Consider the following 24,253-nt stretch of genomic DNA (forward strand, 5'->3'; position numbering starts at 1 on the left):
GGTTTTGGTTTCCAGGAACTTTGTGCCTCCTTAATAATCCCGCCCAGTTCTCCACCCACCGCCTTCAGTCTTTGGTACAGTCTTGGTTTCCTTTCCTCTACAATGCTTTATGCTAATGCGTGACATCATCACTAAATACACAGTGAGTGGCTACTAGAAATTACAAACGAGCAGGAAGGTTTGAGGTGTGTGTGAGCTACTGGAAGCGTTAGGCAGGCAAGCAGGCAGGAGGGAGGAAGGGCCGCCGATGGCTCCATGCTACCTCTGCGTTGGCTTTCATTCCGATTTGGAAACTAGGAAGGGGAGACCTGGATGTTTTTGTTTGGCTTTTTTAAAAAAATGTTAATTTCATTAAGGTTGGCAAGCGAAGTCAGTTTGAAGCCTTAAGATTGCGGGTGGCGAGACTGCAATCCGAACACCGTGCTCGTTTGAAACTGCATGCCTTGATAAACCATCTGTTCGTGGATTGCTTTTAATTTGAATGTGATATTCCAAGCTGGACAAATAAAACATTTTTTTAAAAAAATCTGGGATCGGCTTAGGTTTTGTGTTAAAGCATCCAGTGAGGGTTGGCTACCCGATTTTTAACAAGCACCAAAGGTTATTTATTTGTATGCTGGAATTTTAATATCCTACCACGTCCCTTCTAAATGGAATTACAGAACCCAGCTAGCATGCCCGGATCCATGTCCCCTGGTTACACTGCTTCAGTGCCATATAATTATAATCAATTAGAAGGAAGATTCAAGCAGTTGCAAGGTAAGCGCCATCTCTCTCTCTCTCTCTCTCTCTCTCTCGTAAGGGGCGTTGCTATGAAATGTAGCTCAATAACACGATGAGGTGATTTTTGATGCTCCTTAGTATGAAGGCTGATAAGACGGAAGAACCATCGGTTGCAAAATAATATATATTGGGTTGTATTTCTTTAAATTGAAGCTGATTTCCCTGTTCTCCTGACTTCTGGTATTGTAAGCTTCTCTTGGTTCAACCTTCGAAACATGATAAGGGCTAACTCGGACCTTGCCATCTAGAACAATAGGACAAGGGAAATGGGGAAGAGGGAGTGGTCTTTTTGTCTGAATCCCTTCTGGCGATTCACAGCCTTCAGGTACTAATCAGAAGATTCCTTTCTGATTCCGCTTAGATAATATGTATGCCTATCTGTATCTATCCTTCTAAGCCCTCAAAATACCATTGGGATCCATTTATGCAGATTCCAAGACATCTTCATCCTACTTGGGTAATCCCATTCTTAGCATTCCATTGATTGTGGCAGTCTTCCTCAATCGAGTGCCCTCCAGTTCCGGGGCAGCTCCTAAAACTGACCCATCCTGATTAGGAGCATTGGGAGTTGCAGTCAACAACACATCTATTTGGATTAAAGCTTATGTCTTGGAGCCAGAGCAGGAAAGGATCTTTCCCAGTGCTCATTAATTTTTCCCCATTCAAAGTGACACAGTGACAGGAAGAAATTTTGCTGTTCTGGAATGGAATTCTACATGATTGATTAGAGTGTTTTTGATCATTTTACAGTTGAATCCTTAGTACACTGGAAGCAATGGAGTCTGGTTTCTGTGTTAATATGGTAGGGGGTGGAGGGAGAATTCTAGTTACCAATGAAACCAGCCCTTGATGGAATCTCAACTTAATGTAAGATCTGACTTAGCTCCAAATGACAGTAGCTCCTTCACAGATACACTCATTGTTTCTGGAATCACAAATCTATCCAAGGAAGTCAAAAGTTCAAACCACACAGAATATATTTCTTATTTTTAATCTCTACCATCCCACAGACAGGGAACTGCGGTTTCCTTCAGAAACGGAAAGGAACTAAAAAAGAACCCAACTCTGGGTTTGTTATAGAATTACATTGTTATGATTCTATATTGGTGTTTCTTTTAGTTTTCTTATTCGCTGTATTGAGTTGATCCTTGTGCAACGGTTTGTAAAAATAATTGCAACACCAGATGCAAATTGATAAAATTGTTTGAAAGTTAAATATTATAAAAGAAGTGGAGATTGAGATAAATGTAAAAAAGCTTGGTTTCAAATTTTATGATGTAGGAATTCAATAAATACAAGTATATCTGCAACAAAATATTGTTTTGTGCTGAGATACATCAATTCTTTCCTGCCCCTCATTTTTTATTTTCTCTCTGCTAATCAGTTAGTGCTGTATTCTATGATCATGGAACATAAGCTTTTTAAATTTATGTCTTAGTTCAACCCATACTCAGTGAGGTTATTTTGAAAATGTGCAACAATGGTGCCTTTTGGCTACCAAAGGATCCCTATCTGGAAAATGAAGTGGATTGTTACTATATGGAGGTGCAGTTTGTACTGTACGTATGTGTATAGCATTTCTCATGTCATCTCCAAAGCTTCTGAAATTTGTTGCAAAATACTAGATGGTGGTATGATTTTCCACAATTTTGAGAAATGAAGCTGATACAGTTAAGTAATCTCTATAGATCTTTAAATGTAGCCTCCTTCCCCAACAAGATCAAGTGGGGAAAATGTACCTTCCTTCTCTCCAGTCCCTTCAAAATATTGCTGTCTAACCAGCAACATAAGCAGCCGTTGGATGTTTTAAAAAAAGCTGCCTGACCCAGTATAAAACAAGAGTGGTTTTCCATATTTTAATGATGTATGACTGGCTTCCCCACAACATATTTAGGAATTCAAGACCTATGGGCTGCATTTCTGCAACATGCTAAGGATGGTCAGTTGTAATCAGGCTAGTTTTTTGTGATATAACCCTATTCTACAGTACTAGATTCATTACAGAATCAATGATTCAGTGCATTTGAATGGAACCAGAACATCTTAATTCAGAAATGACATTTGGTATGTTGCGTAAACTCTCCAATCGTTAGCGTGTTAGGTGAAGAAATAGGAGAGTCCCATATTCAGTGAAGTGAAGCAGATTTTCTCTTTCTGGTATTTAGGATTCCTGTTTCTGCTTGAAAAATTGAAATACCAAGAAATGACAAGAGTTGAAATAACTGCTTATTAAGATTTGTGGCAATCCCAAGGTCATCCCTCCCCCTCTACTCCCCTTCTCCAGGCTTTGTAGGAAAAGTCTTCCATTCCAGACCACAACTCAAGTTTTGAAAGTTCATCCAATTAGAAAACTGGGCTGCCTGTCATATTGAGGCTGTTGGAGGGGGAGGGGAAGGGGAAAGACTGTTTAGAAAATGAACCACATCCACAACCACATGGAACTTGTTCTAATTTCTCACTAACTTGTACTATGACTTTGAACCTGATACTGAAAGGAGTACTGAAATTTTGACATAAGGCAGCCTTCCCCAATTACTGCTCTCCAAGAATTTTGGATTTTAGTTCCTTAATATTTTATTAGCTTTGCTGGCTAGAAGTGATAGAGATTTGGCTAATCGGGACCAACAGACACAGTGAAAAATCTGGCTTTAAAAAAATCACTTCCTAAGTGGTCCTAAAATCAGATTTATCTATTTTCATGTGGTATGTTGTGGTTCAAAAATGTGTGATTTGTGTTTTTAATAAGGAGTTGATTACACATGTATTTAAATTATACTCCTGAGTATCAGTTTATCTAGCAAAATTAAACTGCAAATTCTTGATTTGTGAAAAGTATTGAAGGTTATTTCATCTGCAAATCCAATACAATTTGGTAGGGAAAAGAAGGGTTAATCATTGTTTCTTCATACTTCAGTGGAGGATTTTGGAATGTGGGGGGAATGGTGCTGAAAGATTATGTTTGGGGTAGGATTTAAATGCAGGAAATCTTTGAAAAATGCACATCATACCAAAGATTAAAATAAATTATAGTATACTTTTGCAAAGTCACAGCTGACAACTACCAAGCTTTCCAAAGTCTACAGTACATTGTTTGGAGCTTGTTTAATTGAATAAATTGCTCAGAAAGGAGAACACTTCCTCTAGTCATTTATTTTGTATAAAAACAGAAAATAATATCCTTCAACTGAAAAATGGAAAACTAGTCCTACAGCTAAACTCTATGGTTCTTCATCTATGAACAAATTGATAACTGCACTAAGATCCTAGTTTCTGATTATAAATTTAATTTACGGTACTAGATTACACTTTTAAACTTCAATTTATGTTCTGCTAATCGTATATAACATTGCTTGAACAGGTTTATTTCATTTATAGCCCTCACGTTTATTTTTTTTCAGATTGTTCCAGTTCCCTGTTACTGTAACAACTATCCTATACGTTAGGACAATAATAAAATTATTTTCTTAGCAGCATCACTGAACTTCATGACTGAATAGAACTATTCTTAGAGTAGAGCTACATTTTAGCTTCCCAACCAATTATTTAATTATATTTCTGCTGTTGACTCTCTGTAATATCTGATAATAATTAAAGTGAAAAGCAATGATATATTCTTTTTTTTCCCTTGGATGTACAAAGAATTTGGAAATGAGTATTGCTTCGCTTCCAAACATCTGAAGAACAATTTGTTCCATTAATTTGGATAAATTGGGGAGAATTAGGAGATGTCTCCCTTTCACAATTTAATGAATTTTGAGGAAAAGAATCCTCTTTAGTTTAAATCAGCTGCCCCCAACCTTTTGGGCACCAGGGACCGGTTCTGTGGAGAGAGTTTTTCTGTGGACCAGAGAGGGCATGGTTTCATGTGCTGCCTGCATCCCACAGCTGGGGCTTTGCTTGTTTGCACGATCTAATTTCTGGCATGCCATGGACGGGTGCTGGTCCACGGGGGTTGGGGACCCCTCGTTTAAATTCTTATCCTGAACTTTTAGATCTCAGGAAGTGGGAATATGCTTGCTTTTTTTCTTTTTAAACTCTCAGCCCCCATTTAGTGGAAAACCACCTGTATGTTAGTGCTCTGGAGCAGCATGAAGGCTAAACTGTTACTAATTTGAACCTTTCCAGTTTTTTTCCCCTTATTCCTAGGTAATAGACTAATGTAGGTGGGCAAATGATTTATGTACTTTACAAAACATTTGTACTAATCTTTGTAAGAAAGCCTATGCTGGAAGTGGCAGTGGGGGTGGGGGATTTCAACTGTATTTTCAAATTCATATATTCCTATGAATATGTTATGTTGAGGGAATGACTGCCCCAACACACTGCATACTAACTGTATCTATCTGAAGGAAGAGTTGAAGCCCTTCCCCCCCTCCATCAACTTAATTTTGTGCATAATTTCAAAAAGATGTTTTGAAAACTCATCCCAACATGTACCCCAGATCTCCCAGGATCTGAAGGCTGTTGTTTTCTTAAGTGAGTCCATTCACTTAAATACATTCTGCTAATTTCAAGGTTTGATGGCCCTGAAAAAAGGCAACCTCTATCAAGTAATTATAAGACATGTCTTAGCTGCTAGTTGTTTCCTTAGCAACTCCAATTCTTAGCAGAAAGCTCCAATTAACTCCCTACCAAACACTCACTAACCTTTATTGTGAAGTGAAGGTAAAATAACAAACTGTTTGACTTAAAAAAACTTGAATATGTATCTGACTTTTATTCATACAACCCTATTTATATTGATTTTGCAGCCCTAAGAAAGCTTTTTAAAATGGCTTGCATAAAAGAACCTAACAAAACATGAAATAACCAACTCCCCATACTAAAACCTTAACATTAGAAGCACCCTATAAATGTTGATGTCTGCATCATATTTCATAATATTTTGTGGAAAGCATTGAATTTGAAACTGTTTTGAGAGCATATGTATAAAACATCTTAAAGTATACAATTTGTTTCTCAATAGCAATGTTTTGCAATATCATGTGCAATCAAGAGGAATTTTCCTAGCAATGTGAAGGCAGTATGTAGTCTCATGATATTCTTCAGTTGAGATACATGCATACTGTGTACTCATGAACACATGATTTGTTAAAATTTCTTTGAAACGCAGTTCCTTTTTAAAAACATCTTCCATATGGTCAAGTTGTTTTCTTCACACCAGTACTTTTTCACTGGCCAGTACTTTCTTTTCCTGGTTGCAAAGATTTCAGTTTTCATTTCTGTCTCTTTCCTCATTTATAAAAATTATTATTCTCTGGGGCTTTTTTGGAGGAGACCATTTGACATTTATTTGAAAAGCCATTTGCCATGATCTTGGTTTGGTTGAAGAGGAGTAGAGGTTGGGAGTTTTTTGGAAATTTGATATATTCCATGAAAAGTCAATACCCACGAGTTACTCTCGGTGATAAGTGTTTTCTCATAAATTTGAATGATCAGGATTCTTATGCTCGGCTTTGTGAAACAGATGAGTAGGTTTGCTGGCTAGGTGTGCCTTTCTGTTTCTCTTTTGGAAAGAAGCATCTGACTCCAAGATGAAGCCATTAAATTGTGGGAGTTGAAAATAAATACATTTCAATTTATTTTCATCATCAGATAAATAGGCAAAAATTGATAGTTAGCATAGTTGGGGAAAATACCATGCTTCACTAAATATCATATTTATGAAAAGTATATATTACTGAGTAAACCCACAATATATTCTTTTATCATCTTGGATTTTATCACTCGGAAATTTTCATTTGCTACTTTTTCCTTGGAATACATGGAACACTTAAAAACTGGTTTTGTCCTGTTACGTTTTATCTATATAATAATTAGTCAACCACATTTCTTCTTTACCTTATGATTCTCTGTAAAGTGTCATATATATGGAAAGCTGTAGGTAGATAATAGGTGATTACAAGAAAATATAGATGGGTGTTGACAGATTTCAGTATGGAATACTTTACCTTGAACATGTCTCTCCTAGAAGGTAGAAAGGTTGAAAATTACTGGAAATATTATATAAAATGGTGCTTTACAATATCAACACAGCAACTCATTTAAAGAAGTCACGTTTGAAAGAAAGACATTTGCTGCAGGAATCTAATTTGGATATTTAATTCTGAGAAAATGATGTAGTCCATTTACAGGTAGTCTTCAATTTATAACCATAATTAAACCCAAAATTTCTGTTGTTAAGTGACACATTTGTTATGTTTGCTGCATTTTATGATTTTGCTTCCCACAGTTGTTAAGTGAATCACTGCAGTTGATAAGTTTGTAACGTGGTTGTTAAGTGAATCTGGCTTCCTCATTGATTTTTGCTTGCCAAAAGGTTGCAAAAGGTGATCACATGACTGCCGGACACAGCAATGGTCATAAGTATGGACCAATTGCCAAGCATCTGAAGTTTGATCACATGATCATGTGGCTGCTGCAAAGGTTGTAAGTGTGCAAAATGGTCATAAGTCACTTTTTTCAGTGCATTGTAACTGAACGGTCACTAAATGAACTGTTGTAAGTCGAGGACCACTGTATTGTATGAGCATCAGAGCTCATAATTACATCTAATTTTGAAAGCAGAACTCATTGGGTTTCCTTTATTTCAAATGACTGAGAAAAGGCAAATGCTGACTCTAGCTGAGCATCATATCGCCTCTTATTGGCTTCATAGCAACATCTGACTGCCATAGGAAGAAGTGTAAGTACAAAGTGATCCTGAACTGCCTTAGGAGCCTAAAATATTTTAGTGGAAATGGTGTCTCGTATCTTACATTCTGACTAGAGTACTTCAGGATTTGCATTCTTCCAGATCACCCCTTGGGTACTAAGACCTTTATGAGGAGTCCTTGAGCAATCAGATTCTTGATTCTGCAGCTGTGCCTACCTTTAGAACAGGGGAGCCCCAATCCTGTTAGAATTCCTGTAATATGGTTGGTTCTTCCAGAATGTACTGGGGCTTTTAAGGTCAAATTTTCAGCAAGAAATAGCTGCTTGGGAGTTTCAGAAAAACAGTTAAGTTTTGTTTCTGTTTTGTAAAAGAAACACAGTTCCACAAAACACAGTAATTGTCTGTTGAAATTCTCTGAATTATTGGTTTGTTGCTTCATCTGAATTTTTTACATGTTTTTATTTCAGGTTAATTACCTTTTGATACTATTATTATGTATAATGGTACCGTGTCGTGAAGTTGCTTAAATGTTTCTTGACAAAAAGAAAACAGACTATAAGAAAGAAATAGGACCAACAACAGGACTTATTCCAGTTCAATATTCCAAGCATTCCCTTCCATTTCTCTACTCCATTTTTAATCGATTTCCTCATTCCAGTTTGCCAACCAGTGTCTTCACATGTTCATGGTTTGTTTTGGCCTTTTGCCTGTTTCTTTTCCAAATTCCAAAAATCGTTGTTCTACTTCGTTACTTCAGAAGGGTCATAGGTTTCCTAGAACTTTTAACCAACTTTTTTTTCTAATGCAAAGATGGGAACATAGGGACCAACACTTGGGAGTATACAACTATAAATAAATAATAAAGTAATTCTGTTTGCAATGAAGTAACAGAACATATTCACCCTGATGAATATTTTGAAAAAAGATTTGCACAGTCTGACACGTACAGTAATGGTTTTTGGTGGACTGAGATGAAGCATACAATAATTATTTTACAAATGCTTGTGGCACATGTTCATTTAACATACTTCAAGATATGGAGTTCTATGAAGATCTTTCCTAAGTTAGTTAGAAGGAGATCAGTCTTGTTGTAAATGGAGAAACAGCACATATGTAACTTCTTAGCAGTCCAAATATATGAATCATTTCCATATAACTTCCATTTATTGATAAATTGCTCTGCAAAAACTGGCTGGAACCTGGCTATTATTCTCTACCAAGTTTTCCAAGATTATCCTTACAAATATATTCCAGCATAATTTCCATGCTGTTCATGAATAATGGAAGTTATAGTTTATCACCTCTAAAGTACAGCATACACAGGATTGGTCTACACTTGGTGTAGCATATTATGAAAGTATTCCAAAAAAGTGCTAGTATCTATAACCTTTAAAGCTATGTGCATCTTTCAGTCAACCTGATTTTTTAATAGCATTCCAAATCTTTCAGTAGCTTTGCACAAATTATGTTGAAAGGTTTATCTTATAAACCTTGTATGTGTGTATATCATTTTTATTATTAGCCATTGTTTAACCCTGGGATTTATATTGTGATCACCTTTAAAAGATATCCCAATTGAACATACTGAAGAGGTGTTATAAAACAGAAAAGTGTAATGTTGCAGAAAAAAATTATGGATTAAACTCCTTCCTTTCCTATCTAGTTTGCTTTTTTGACATTGGCCAGTTTATTAGATTTACTCGTGTATTCCTTTGCCCAGATACTGTGGCCTGAATCTGCAAATGTATTCATGGTATACCTTTGTCCTGCTGTTGCCCTCAGCCAAATCTGAACAAGATTCTGGCATAGGTATTTAATTACTGTACTTCCTTCAAAAGCCTTTTGTTTCCATCTCCATCACCCTTTGGTTCCCATTTAAAATTGAATTGGAACGGATTAAATGTCTGTTATTCAGTTTCAGCATAGGATGTTAACACAGTTCTAGCAAAATAAAGGAGCCCAGTCATCTTAATATTGCTCTAAAAAGTTGGCTTAAAAAGAATAGGAGCTTCTTTGCCTATCTCTAACCTTTCCCTCCTTAAGCATACAAAACAGTTAAAATAATGTTTTTGCTTTTAATGTATCAGAAAATCCCACTGTGCTGAATAAAGAAAGGGGAAATTAAAGCTATTTACTAGAGTAAATTCATTTCAGATAGCTTTTCCTTTATATGAAAACATCAACATAATTATTTCAGAATTTTGATTTTTATGATACAATAGAAAAGGTATGGGGGGGGCGGTGTAGCTTAGCAGGAGAGAGCAAGAGAGAGTTTTGTGCAAACTCTCAAACTCTCTACTGATCTGAGGTTCAGTATCTCCTGGAAGAGTTGGAAAACACTCTGGTCTTAAATCCTGGACATTCACTGTAGAAATCTCAGAGTTCTGACCAGAATCATTCTTATAAAAACAACAGTTTCCTCTTATATCCTCACTACTACAAGTTGTATCACAGATAAGTACTGTACACTTTGTCCCTTGATCTTAACTGAAATCTTCGTAGTGGTTGCAATCCTCTTTTTCCTGCGGCTGATTTTTGGTGGCATCCATCACTGCTCTTGCCATATTTCCCAATGATATTTTCTGACTTCATCCTGAGGCCATCACCCCATCTTTCATAGATTCAGTTATTAACAATTGGCTGTCACGTTGTCAATCATGAAGAGGAGAAGGAAGTTGCTTTTGATAATTCTGCCACCGTTTCAGTTATTTCCAGACCTCTCTTCCTTCCCTCCCTTCCTCCCTTCCAGCATGGAAGGGAGGGAAGGAAGAAGAAAGTAGTGGTAATGGCCACCTAGGGGTTGTGCCAGTCAGGATGTGTCTTCTCAATGCTACTTTCAGCTCAAAAGCTACAAAGTTTGCTATTATTTAGGGATTATGACATAAGTGCCATAATTTCTCATTTCTAGTGCCATTGGTGAGGAAGAGTGATATGCCCTAGAAATGTTCACTCTTTCAATTGAGCAAATAAAAAACAAAGAAAGGTATTAAAATGGGGTAAGGGAGAAGCAAAGATAAAACCCCCAGCTTGCTCTCTTTATCACTGGAAGCTGATAGAAGGAGCTTCTCCAAAAAGTTGCAGAGGGCTGTATGATTTCATCTGTAAAAATCCAGACAGCTCCTACTTGGGAGCAAGGAGTTAGTTAACTTGTTTTGATTTATCAAAAACAATAACAATAACAATAAACAGAAAAAGTCAGACAGTTAAAAAAATGAGGACCTCCCCCAACATTATATATATATATAACACCCCTGTTTATAAATATGTTGCAATATACTTTTTTTCTTATAACGGTAGCTTGTTCAGAGGCACACTGTGAACACACGCTATCAGTTCAACTGTAAATGAGTTTTCCAGTATTGCAAAATTATATTTGCTGTATCTCATGCTTGGTATCTCATCATATCAGTATGTTTGGGTTTACTGATCTCTCTTCTGCCGCCTTCCATGTCTGGACTTTTGCACCCCACATCTGTAACTCCAAGCTTCTGTGTTACAGAGGCAAAGGAAATACAATTGTTAACACATGTTAGAAGTTAAAGATGAAATCAAACTGAAATAAAGAATATTAATGTAAAAAATAACACATAACATAAAATGCTACAATGATGAGAAAATGGTATTAAATTTGATGAAAAAGATGTCATTTTTGTACTGGTGTATTAACATCCCTTTTATTGGAACTACTTCGAGGAGAAAAGGAAAGGAAACATTGATGAATTAAAATTAGAATAAAAAGGAGACAATAATGTAACCCTTTAAATTTTCATCATGACACAGCAGAGTTAAAAACTGGCACATCTTCCATCATAGTCTTCCTTGTCCCATACAGTTGCTCCATTTTATAAAAAAGGAGTTTCAAGATGCTGTAAATTATGATTTTAAAATTGATAGTACGTTCATTGGAGCAGAACCAGAATCTTTTAAATAGTCCACTGACAACTTTGGTTAAGAATTGATTATAAAAGTAAACTGGTTGCAGAGTGCCTATGCATTGAGACAAAGATCAAGGTATTTTAACAAGTTCAAAGCAAATTGTGAACTAATTTTGAACTAAAGGAACAATCCCATTTTCTTCCTAGTAAAAAAATAATTCATATTGATTAGGGAGTTTTTAAAGCTTAACTATGTACCTGAAGCCCTTTTATGTCAATAGGAGTTTGAGATACTAAATTTCTTGGCAAGTGTACAGCAAGTTTGAATTTGAAAAGGGAAAACTTAACAACAATAATCAGCAGCATCATAAAAGCTTGCTTGCTTGTAAATTAAATAATTGCTTTTTAATTCTACAGTTGCCTACTCAAGCCAAATCCTCAACGCTTTGTTGGAGGCAGGCACGGGTGGAACCATGCAGTTTTTGAAATGCGGTTCCAGAGGGAAAGTGCAGGGACTGAGGTTTACACTGTTGTTATTCTACTGAGTATAAACTTCTGTTAATAGACCTCTCTGTAACCAATAAAAATAGCAGAGAACTTTATATCGTATTAAATCAAAATGTGTACGTTTAGGATCATGAATGAGCGGCAGGATGTGCCCTTCACAAATTCTCTTCGTTGGTGCTTCTTTTTTTCCTGTTCAATCATGTACGATTCTTGGATAATTCCCTGCAGTTTTTATTGGCAAGGTTTTTTCAGAAGTGGTTTGCCTCCTTCCCAGGGCGGAGAGAAAATGAGCCCAAGTCACCCAGCAGCCTTAATGCCTAAGGCGGAGCTAGAAACCAGAGTCACCTTTAGCATGATGCTTTAACCGTTACACAAATTTTCTCTCTCTTCTTATCAAACAAATCTTCTTGTCAAACAAACTTTCCCTACAAGAGCATATAAACAAATCCTGGAACTCTTTCTTTGGTTTGCTTACTGGTTTGTTTTTAATCCTGATCTCCAAATAAGGAGCTCTATCTAGTTTTCTTAATGAGCCCAAAGCCTGTATTAATTTTTCTCATGCTGATTTGTTTGGGGGATACAAACCCTAGATGGGCATGATATAAATCAAAACATAGAAGGAGCTTCTATGGTCTGGTTTGTTCCTGGTTTTGGTGGGAGGAGTCAGATGAAACAGATTTAGCAACATGCCTTAGCACAATACTCACATACAATCAAGCCAAAATGTTGAGAGCAAATGTGATCTGATGACTTTGGAGATGTAGAAAGATCAGCAAGTGTGAAATAGATATGGCCAAACGAAAAGTGGGAGATTCAGTTTATAATTTATTCCCAGTTGAAAATTGTAGCTACAAAGTAGAATAGGAACATGCTATGCTATATTGTTAAGCACCCACTTGTCCCTCCCTCGCCCGTAACATTTTGCTCTTAGTCTTAATTAATCTCAAGAATCATATCCTTGAGTTCAAGAATTCCTACTTTTACAGTAGGCCTGGATCCAACTCTGATAATGCATCTGTACTAAAGCAGTTTGTGCCAGGTGAAAACAAAGATTCTGTATTGGTTAAGTGTAAAGTGGAGGATGGGGATAATTCCAGGTAGCGAAGACACAGAAGTGAAATGAAACCAGGAAGAGAAGTACAAAGAAGGTGTGTTTTAACTCAAGAAGCAACATTGAACAATGCACTAGGGAAGCCTAAAAATCTATGGTAAAACATCACAAACAATAAACTGGTTTATTAACTCCAAAAGATAACCTGGATCTCAAAAGGAGAAAAATTATCTTCCTGTTCATGGATATGTATTAAATCAAGGTTGATGTTAGCCATTAGTGAGCAGAATAAGAAACAGGCATTTGTGTAGTAGCCAAGCCTTTTCTCTCCCACTTAGTTTTCTTTTTTTCATATTGTGCTAGTTCAGGCATAACTCTAAACTACAATTAGATGAGTCTGTCTCATGTATGTACTCACATTCTCCAATATATGAATGTGTAGCTATTCAAAGATGTAATTTCATTTTTGATTAACAGTACCATACTGTAGAGTTTGAAGTGAACTCAACCAAGCTTTGGTTAATGTTATCTGTTATTAGTAGAACAAATTCAGTCTTATTTATTGACATTGTCTTATTTTAATTGTACATAATTAAGATGGCCAGTTTTAAGATTCATGCCATGGTAAATTGTGGTTAATCGAATACAAAAGCATTCATTACTTTTTCTAGCTCTAGGTGTAGAGAAAATATACTCTTTTATTGCACAGCTGTCAAGGTGTCGGAAAAAAAGCATTACAGTATTCATCAACACAAGATGTACGCCTTGATTTGGATGTTGGAAGGCTTACTCACAGATACTGCTTACCTGAGCAGCAGGTGCTTTGTGCCCAGTGTGTGTCTTTGTTGTCTGTGTCCATATTTAAAGGACTGAGTATTTGATATTGGCTGTTCCGTGTATATACAAAGGAGAAAGTGAGGAGTCAAAAGCTGTGAGTGTGTGTGCTGCTCTGCAAAAATTGATCTATAGCGCAATATAATCTTTATCTCTGACCTCTGGATATATAAATGGGACTTACTGGAATGGTAAACTATATTCTGGAGGGCGTAAAATGGATTACTTCAGTTGTACAACCTGCAGTTTTCAATGTAACCCAGATTTGTCAATAGGCCCAACTCTTTGTGTGAGCATCTTATACAGGGCCAGTGATTTCTTGATATGCTGATCTTGCTTTCTGCAGAATTAGACACAAAAAGATGGAGATAAATCAGTGCATATATTTTGCTGTGCTTACCTCCCTAACTTTTATAAAAGTTCAGAAGTAAAATTCATTTAGAAACATTTTTGGTTGGTCTTCTGGAGTCCTTGGAAAATTAAAAAGACCTATTAACATTCACTAAAATTGAAAATACTTTGAACACTCTAAAGATGGTTGCATTTATAACAGAGAAAATGCATGAGAAATACCTAAGGTCATATGAGCAGCATTCCACAGCACCTGCACTGCTACCACTTTAACCCATACAGAAGACAAAAGCAAAGCTGACGTGACACAATTGACATGAACATGAAGATTATCCAGTTGGGCCCAATTGCTGTGTTTGACTTTATGAAATGGCATTCGTTGACCTGAAAAAATGGACCATGGACCTGCGAGAAAAAGCTGGGAAGAAGATTTTAAGATATCTATAAATCAAGAAATATTTTAGAAATATCCTTATCACTTCTGCCAAAAAAGGCAATGCAAAATGCTCTTTTTTCCCCTTGTTTGCTCCTTTGTGGATGCTTATTGCTCATGCTTCTGATTTTTGAAGTAGAAACTAAAGTCATAATAGTGGACTATGATAGCACAAAGGGCCTTGTCCAGTCCCCAACATAAGAACAGCCCCACGTTGAGAGCATTCTTTATGAAAGAAAATTACTGTAGCTAAAGTAATACTAAACAGTCTCTCTCTACAGACACGCTGAATACACTACTGTTCTCCCTCACTCTTAAAAGAGATTTTTTAAAAAGATAATGCTGAATTAAAAGACTTCAAGGTCTTTTACAATAAGCATATAGTGAATATGGCATGTGAGAGGTCTTGCAATACTACTAGCATTACTGCAAAAATAAAATTAAACAACAAAACTTTGAAATGATGCAATTAGGAATGAAATTGAGCTTTTACTCATCAACAACTATGGTATTTTTGCTGGTGTACATACATGAATAATGTCCTTTATTTGGTGAATTAAGTCTCCTGGCCTTCTCCTAGTGGTGGATCACAACAGGGCTAGTCATTAAACAACAAATCCTTCTTATAGAATATCAATAAAATACGGGAAGGTATTAAGTTTGTTAGGGTCAAATTCTTTGTGGCTCCTGCAGGATTCCTCTCACAGAAACACCAAGCCACAGAAATGCTTTTACCCTGGAAAGTGGTCAAGGACTACCCTCTGTTGTACTGGAGGGCGAGTATAAAAAGGATCCAGTGCCTGAAAGATTTTGTCCTCATGACACGGGAGAAATAGAAACTCAGGAATGTCATCCTAAATTGTCTGTTCTATAAGGTCTAAACTTATTTTTGCCTTTATTGGAGATACCTTCATACACCTGGGTTCAATTTGTATTAGAGGTTGATCATTCCTGGGGTTGCAGGGTTCTGCATACCTGCTTGCAAAATTCAGCAGGCATATACTGAACATAACACTACTTAAATGTATTGATTTGTTGCTTACGTCTTTCTTACGTTACTATATTAATTTTAGCCTCATTCCTTTTTTACTGTTATAGATTACCCATTTCTGGATGTTTTCTATTATTTGTGTTTTAGCTCATGGTTGGACATATAGGCCTGGCATTTTTAGCACCATTTAACTCCAACTTGGGGAGAAATAGGTCCATCGTTTTTATTGTTCAATTGGTACTGTTGTAAGACCATAATAAAGCCTTTTGTCTGTTAATGTAGCATTGAATATAGAGTGCAGCCACATGTAACAACATAACAGCTGCCCAGAGTCATGTTATCGGTGAGAGGAGTTGCACATAAATTTAATATAAATAAGCAAGTAAGTTGTACTGATTCCCTCATGAAAAACGGGATGAAAAAGTTGAATTATTTTTTATAGTCTTCTTTTCATCTCTATCCTAGTTAAACCATTTCTTAATCTGCCTGATCCAACAACTGTATCATAAATTGGTGGAACTGTAACTGTTCCATGTGATGAAGCACTGAACTGCGCAACAATTTCTCAGTGAATTTCTTCCAAGCTTGTTCTGACTTGGAATCAAGGTCATCATTGGATTCTTCTTGTGGGCATGATGTACACTGAACCTTTCTTGTATAGCAAGTATGCAACTATTATTATGTTTCGATTCCGACTGATTCTTAGCCCTCCTCTTGGTTTCTCCTATTCCAAGATTCCCAAATTACTCCAGGCTATATTTAGTCCTGTAAAACTAAGCATTACCCTCCCAGTATGCTAACTCACAGTTTAAGCAATTACCTCTGATGTTTTTAGGGTTGTGCGTACAAAGAACTATGAACCCATACTGGGTTTGTATAGCACATTGTATGTCAAATCATCCAACTGTGTTTTGCACAAACATATTAAATCCAGTCTGAAAGTAATCTTTATATAAGGAGGAAACTCTGGTAAAAAAAATAGGAGAGGTCTGTTTCAGCAGGAAGGTGTTCAGTTACCTCTTTCCCAGTCAATGTTGGGACTTAAAATGGTCTACTTTGTCTGGTCTTCCAGACGTAGTGTGACTGATGTGATGCCATTGTACAGTATCCATGTCATCCCCTTTTAACTCATGAAGCTTTCTGCTTCTCAGCAGCATCCACTCTTTCATCCAAACAGCAAACTTCAAAGTACATTTTCAAATTGGATAAACCTAATCCTGTTTCCTTTGCATCTTGTAGCACCTTATATTTAATTCATTGTGTTTTGCACTGCCATACAAATGTAGATATATTTCTGCCACTATTTAAATAGCGCATCAGTTGTTAGAACAGGGTATTGACTGAAAGAAAACCATTCTAGATAAGACATTTGTTTTTAATCACAGCAATTCTCAGCAATTACAGTTGTAGTTTCTTGTATCTTAACATATCTTCTCAAACTTCACTCCATAGCTTAAGATGGTTGTTTTGAAATAATATACAATTCATATTTGTCAGACAGATATCCAAATATTTTACCTTCTTCCCAATCTTAAAACCCATCAGTTTGGTTTGATTTTCTATTTTCATATTTTTGTTGACATCTTTGTCTTGTTTATTGATCTTGAAACCTTCTAATGCATGAAATTGCTTAAATTTGTCTGTTAATATTTCATTTCCCTTTAAAGGATCTTCCAGGACCAATACTAAGTCATCATCAAATGCCCTTAATTTAGTCATTTTTAAAATCTTTATTCCCACAATCCTCTCATCTTGTCTCATATCTGTATTCAGTATTTTAAGAAAGCAAGAAAACTGACAGTGGGGACCCCTTTATCTCACAGGATTTTGTTGTATTTCCATTAACAATTATTGGTGCTTTCTGTGAAATGCAAAAAAAAAATGTTTATATTTTATGAAATTCTGTCAAATTTATATCTTCTAGAAACTTAAACAAGAAAAGCCCAGTTCAAACAGTCAAAGGCCTTTTTCTACATATTTAAATTGATGCAGCTTGTTTTTCATTATGTTGCTCAAAATATTCCAAAATATCCAACACGTTTCTAACATTATCTTTTAACTGTATTTTAAGTAAAAAACACACTGATCCACATGAATAACTCCTTGCAAATTTATTTTCAGTCTGTCAGCTAAAATAATCATAAACAACTTGTAATCATTATTCAATTATGATATTGGCTGATAAATTTCCTGTTAAAGTCAAATTTTTAGGTATTTATGCTATACTGGCCTTGTTCCAACTCTCTAGCATCTTTTCTCCCTGTAAGAGACAATTCATGGTATTTTGTAGAGGTTGCAAAAGTTAATCTTTATAGCATTTATAATAAAGAACCTGATGATTCATCTTATCCAGGCAGCTTTTCTAGTTTAATATTTTTATAGTTTTGGAAACCTCCCTAATTGTTATAGATCAGTTCATAATCTGTCTCTGCTCCTTCGTTAATACTCAATAAGTTTTGTTTCTTTATATATTCATCAATTTTCTCTAATGAAATGTCACTTTGTGTGGATATATAGATATAGATAGTAATAATGGAATGCTTTTTGTATTGCCTTACTGCCTATTAATAACTATCTTCCTCTTGTAATTTCAATATAATTTTCTTTTGAGTTTTTTGTATTTTGTATTCTAGCCACTTTCTTGGTTTATTTGCAAACTATTTTTTTTTGTTTTCATAACTTATTTTTAATTTCCATTTTTCTTCCTGTTAACATTGATAATTGCTATTACAGAAACTCAACTTGTTGAGAAACATTTATCTTCCTTATAGTTTGTTTTCTCTTAACTCTTTATAAATTCACTAATAGTGTATAAAATGAACTCGAATAAAAGCTTTATTTGCATCCCAAACCATTTTTAAATCAGTGCTTATTTTTAAAACATTCTTTAATTTCTGTTTACAATCCTCGGCACTGGCTTTTTTCTGTAGCAGTATTTCATTCAGTCTCTATCTGAAACAATTATATTTCTTTTATAAATCAAACTCACAGTATTATGATCTGAAAAAGTCTTTGGAAATATTTCTACTTTAGAAACATTAGTGGCCAAATTCTTTGAAATCCAAATCATATGTATTCTTGAAAAAGATCTGTATCTTTTAAAAAAAAGTATAATCTCTAATTATAAATTGTCTATCTTCATATTTCAAGTAGCCCTAAATTGTCCCTCTGATAAAAAAAAAAACCCTTGAACTCTTGGTAATTTACCTTGAATGATTCTAATTTTTTCTCCCTGGAGATCTAGCCAGTTATAGGGGATCTCTCCATCTCATCAACCACCAGTTTTCATTAAAAATAACATTAGTTTTTCCACAAGTCATTTATAAAGCATACTTGTCCTCATTGGAGACATAAATTCCCACTATCAAAATTCCTCCCCCCTCCTCCCCCTCCCACCCGTTTGATTGTGTCTGATTCTTGGACACTGTCTGCACAGGTCTCTTGAGTTTTCTTGGTTTGCCATTGCCTCCTTCTTAGGGCTGAGAGAAAGTGACTGGCTTTATTAAGGCAATACTAGAACTCAGTATCTCAATTTCTAGACTGAGGCCTTAACCATATTGTCTGATTCTTTCAAAGTTTTAGTTCCATGGAAATTAATGTCCATCTAAATCTACCATACTCATCAGTCTATACAAGTTCTGTTTTTTTAGGAAAAAACAAAAATTGCTTGTTACTGATTTTTGGATGTTAAGAACTTTTTGAAGAGCAAGTTTCAGCACACAGGGAGAGTTTCCTTCTACCCTGGATGAAAGAAATTTCATATAAATTTAAGGATTAAAAAGCAAAATTTTAATTTTTGGAAAACGGCAAATGGAAAACCAGAAAGTAGATTTTGAAAAGTTAAGGTAACAAATGGACTTGAAAGAATATTTTCTGTGATCATTTAAAAAGTTATAAAAGTATATGTGAATATTTTGAAACTAACTAAGAAATCCTCCCATGGGAAAGTTTTGCTGGTTGGAAAATAAACATGATAAGAGAGGACTTTGAAGGTTGACTAGAGGTAACCTGAAAATAACTAAGGATTAAAATTAAAGGAGAAGAGATCTGTTAATATAATGGAGCAATATCATTTGACTATAGAAGAAATTAAACTAAGTACTCAGAAATTGCATTCAAGACTGTCTTCCACTATAAAAATGAATTAAATACAAAAGAGGGACAGATAACACACTAGCTGTGGTAAAAGCTGTGGTAAAAGCTGTGTTAAATTATTGAAGCTCTTCCTAAGAGGACACAAAGAAAAAATGAAAAGAAATCAACTTCTGGTATACTTTTGTTTTATAAAATCTATCAATTGTCTGCACTCTTTATTAGTAAATAAAAAAAAAAACCATTCCCACTAAGAACTGGTTAATTTGTTTAAATTAATTCCAATTTATTTAAAAGTGCTTTCACCAAAAATAATTCAAAATAACTGCCCCCTTTATTCATTTTAAACTTGGCTCATTGTTAAGCTTTTTGCCCTAAATTTCTAAATCTTCGAAACAGCTATCTTTTTTCCTTTGTACAGGTAGTCCTCAATTTACAAGCACATTGAGCCCAAAATTTCTGTTGCTAAGCAAGACAGTTGTTAAATGAGTTTCTTGCCTCATTTTACGACATTTTTGCCACAGTTATTAAGTGAATTACTGCATTAGTTAAGTTAGTAACACAGTTGTTTAGTGAATCTGGCTTCCCTATTGACTTTGCTTATCAGAAGTTCGTAAAGGTGATCACATGACCTCAGGACACTACACTTGTCATAAATACATGCCATTTGCCAAGCATATGAATTTTGATCACATGACCATGGGGATGCCACAATAGTCATGTGTGAAAAATGGTCATAAGTCACTTTTTTCAGTGCTATTATAACAAATGGTGATAAATTGAGGACTACCTGTAATCCAAAAAGAATTACAACTCATCAGGTGGAATTTTATTCTGCTGCTTAGAAAATCTCTCTTTAGCTTTAAATTAATTATATCAAAAAATGATTAAGAAATGAGATTTGGCTGAACTTTGTGTCCTTATAATAGGCTGCAGTTATGACTTTGAGCTTGGTTGAAAATTCTCAACTCCCAACCACCCAACGTATTAGCCACTTGCAAAAACCTCAGTTCCTGCAATCTGCTTAAAAGGAATAGTTGTCCGGAGTGCAAGGAGGCAACCTTATGATCTCTCCTTTTGGCAGAAAGCAGACATTTTTGCAATTCATGGCAGTTGCAGTGATGTTTTCCATTTATTCCTCTTGATTTGTGGCATTAACCCCAGGTAATGAAGAACATTTTAAGATAAAGATATAAACAGATACGACAAAATATGTGTTTAATTTGTTGTATGGAGAAAATGAAACATGGAAAAGAATTTATTTCTTCCAAGGTAGTACTACTAAAACTCAAGTGAGAAAGTGGTACAGTCTATCCCAGGTCAATTTGTGGGGGCATACTTGACATATCTCATCACATAGAATCATTCCTACTGCAAATAATGAAAGTAGAATCAAGCAACATTTTCAGTTATTTCAATTGTAATGAAATCCTGGCATTTTTCCAGAGAAATAAATTTTGCAAAGCACAATCATACTCCCAGGAAAGCAAACACACTAGATTGTGGCCTTATCAAAAGATTGAAATTCTATTGAATTACTTATAAATAACATGTATAAGATTGGGCTCCATTTCCTTGTTTTTTAATAGGAATCAAAATTTATTGCTGGTAAATACATGTCTTGCCTCTATTTGAACACATCAAACAATCATGAGACAACCACTTCCCCAAGGAATTGGTTCTGCTATCAAACTGCTCTCACCATTGAGAAGAAGAATTTACACCCTGCACAATTAATTTTCGTGATTTCCTATGCTTGCTAACATGGGGTGAATAACCTCTTGTGCAGCATTGCTTGCCACTGTAACACAATTAAACTTTTAATGATCTTATTCAACAATTTAAAAGTATGAAGAGACTCTTAAAAATAAATTTTGGTATTCCGCTGCTTAGAAATCTGATGTATCCCCTTTCTTTAAAAAAATTAAAATGCTGCAATATTTTTATCTCTTACGTTAGGACATATGCCTTTTTTGTTTTGCGTACTGATATGTGAGGGCCTCAGTGTCTTTCCCAGATGAGTGATTTTCTCATGCCCAATCTCCTGTATTACAGCATTAATTAGCCCTCGGCAGAAAAAAGTGATTCTTTTCTAAAAGAAAAAAAAGTATGAGCCACTACTAATGTTTTTATCATTGCTATATAAAGTTTTAGAGGAATCAGAACGAAAATATAGGTAGTTTATTCATAACGGACTTGCAATGGAAATTCCAGTCCCAATTATTTGAATATTACCTATAACCCAATTGTTTTATGCCCTGATTAAATTTTAAAATTTCTCTTTAAGGGCCAGTTTGGTCAGGACCAAAAGGTCTATGGCAGTGGTTCCCAACGTGGAGCCCATGCCCCACGGGGGCAATTTGATTTTTAATGGGGACAATTGGAATCTTGTTTAAACCAAGTTAATGGCTTTTTAGGCTTCCTCCATGTGAGTAGGAGTTCATTTTTTGAATAATAAGAATTATATGTCACGAGTGGGGCAGTGGTGAAATTCAAATTTTTTACTACTGGTTCTGTGGGTATGGCTTGGTGGACATGATGTGGCTTGGTGGGCGTGGCAGGGGAAGGATATTGCAAAATCCCCATTCCCTCCCCACTCCTGGGGGAAGAATATTGCAAAAACTCCATTCCCACTCTACTCTGGCGCTAGCCAGCGGTGGTATTTGCCGGTTCTCCGAACTGCTCAAAATTTCCGCTATCAGTTCTCTGAACTCAAAATTTTCGCTACCGGTTCTCCAGAACCTGTCAGAACCTGCTGGATTTCACCCCTGGAGGGGGAGGGATCAGGATTTTAGAGATGCTTAGGTGGGGCATGGCCAAAAAACCGTTGGGAACCACTGGTCTATGCAAACTCCTCTGTTTGTCTCAATAAATTAATCTGGAGGAAACATTTCCCCCCCCCCCCCATTGTTTCTCCACATACACAAATTAAAAAATGGATTTTAATACAAATGTGTGTCCTGTAATTCTGCAATCATGATTTTAGAGACAGTAATGTTCAAGGAAGTAGCTCTGGGGCATTCTTATATTTCTGCTCACGTCAGGGCTCAGGTCTGTGCATGAATCAATCACAGTTACTTTAAAAATATTATTGAATATTTGAATATTCAGCCATTTCCAAAACATTTTACAAAAGTGTTCTGTAATTATTTCAGTTCATTTGTCATAGGCACAGAACTTGGGTCTGGCTATCCCTGTGGAGAACAGGGACAATATAAACTATGGTTTTAAATCACATATATTACCAGTTATTAAAAGACTCTATTTTATAGCTGTTGTTAACATATGGGTATCCATAAGTATACTGCTTCCCTTTGAAAATCTACCCTGTAATTTAGCATTCCCCAGATTGTAGCTCAAGGCAAATCATTGTGTGTTGTTTTCTTGTGATGATGCTCCCAGACTAAAGTTTGATTTTGTGTTGTGTTTTATGAATAAACAAAGTTGGCAAACTTCCCCTCTCTTGGCCATGCAATATGGGTGGCATTAATCCATGTATCCTTTGTGGAGAGAGCATTCAGGAAGGGTGGTACATGGCTTGTACTATAAATACTCTGATGTCTAGATCAGACCAAACAATCTTCCAAACAGTTTGGAAATGCATTGAATTTAACCACAATAATCCTCAATCAGCCTTGGTGAAACTGTGGATGGAGATTATGAGAATAGTAGTCATTGAAAGCTCATTATGTTGGGGAAGTTTGGTTTAGTTTAGTAAATTTTTAGTTCTCAATTTTGCTTTCAGCTGCATTTTGTTTTCCAATTGATGAGTAGTAACCATAAGTTATTTTGAAGTATCAGCAGAACAAGCTAGTAGAGGACTTCCTTGAATCAAATCAGTTTGGATTGCAGTCCTGAAATTCTTAATGTAGGGGGGAAATTAATCTAGGAAATTTTAGAAAAACTGGAGATCAAGGGCAAAATATCTTATGTGATGTAAAACTTGGGATTGGGAATTGGGAAAATAGGATGGAATTGGGAAGATAGGGTGGAAAAGTTAATTTCTCACATCTCAGAATGGAACCAAAAGTGGGTAGTCCACATTGCATTGATTATATATGGACTCCAGACTGTTTCTGCAAGCTCACAGATCTTCTGATGGTTCCACCACATTTGACGGTTTTCCATTAAAATTGATGGCAATTTGCCACAGTATAAATTAGAATCAAATGTAGCAATGGGAAAGGTTATATGCAAAAAAGCAAAATAAATGGAAAATTCCTGCACTGCTGATACTGCCTACTTCATATCATAATGATGTCTATAGCCCTCAATGCAAAATAATAATACTGAACATAACAACAAGCAACTAGTTATAGAAAAGTTGTCTGCTCCTGATATGCGTAATGCCACATTTTGAGATATCAATAATCAAATTTGGTAATTATACTAATTACTTAACCAAAATTTATTGAATAATTCCTTTTGGGCCAATTATACAAAATTTATTTAAGCATAAACTATGGGGTTTTTTTAAACCACAGAGTCTGATTCACCTATTGTGTTTACCAAACTATAACAAACCACATGTATATATACACTATGTAAACGCTATGTATAATGATGCTTGAATCATAGCTGTTCAGAGTGTTCCCTTTATTTTTAAAGCTGGATTTTCCTAATAATAAAAAAAATACAGTAACTTTGGCTTACTTTGGGTTTTATAAATAGTGGGACTATG

The 24,253-nt window shown here is 35.6% G+C and overlaps 1 protein-coding gene across 3 annotated transcripts in view; it reads left to right on the plus strand.

Moving 5' to 3' along the window:
* The window catches only part of SPTBN1 (spectrin beta, non-erythrocytic 1), a 170,842-nt gene that overhangs the window by 72,077 nt on the left and 74,512 nt on the right, over positions 1-24,253 (plus strand). The window contains exon 1 of one of the 3 annotated variants that reach the window (XM_034427372.3): positions 74-759. The exons of the other annotated variants lie outside the window; for them this stretch is intronic. Within the exon in view, the coding sequence (XP_034283263.1) occupies positions 651-759 (109 nt within the window). The 5' untranslated portion in view covers positions 74-650. Of the gene's footprint in view, positions 1-73; positions 760-24,253 lie in introns of those variants that run through there. 3 annotated transcript variants of the gene reach the window in all.

This window comes from Pantherophis guttatus, chromosome 1, assembly GCF_059756535.1.
Source record: "Pantherophis guttatus breed Tessera chromosome 1, ASM5975653v1, whole genome shotgun sequence".
NCBI lineage: Eukaryota > Metazoa > Chordata > Lepidosauria > Squamata > Colubridae > Pantherophis > Pantherophis guttatus.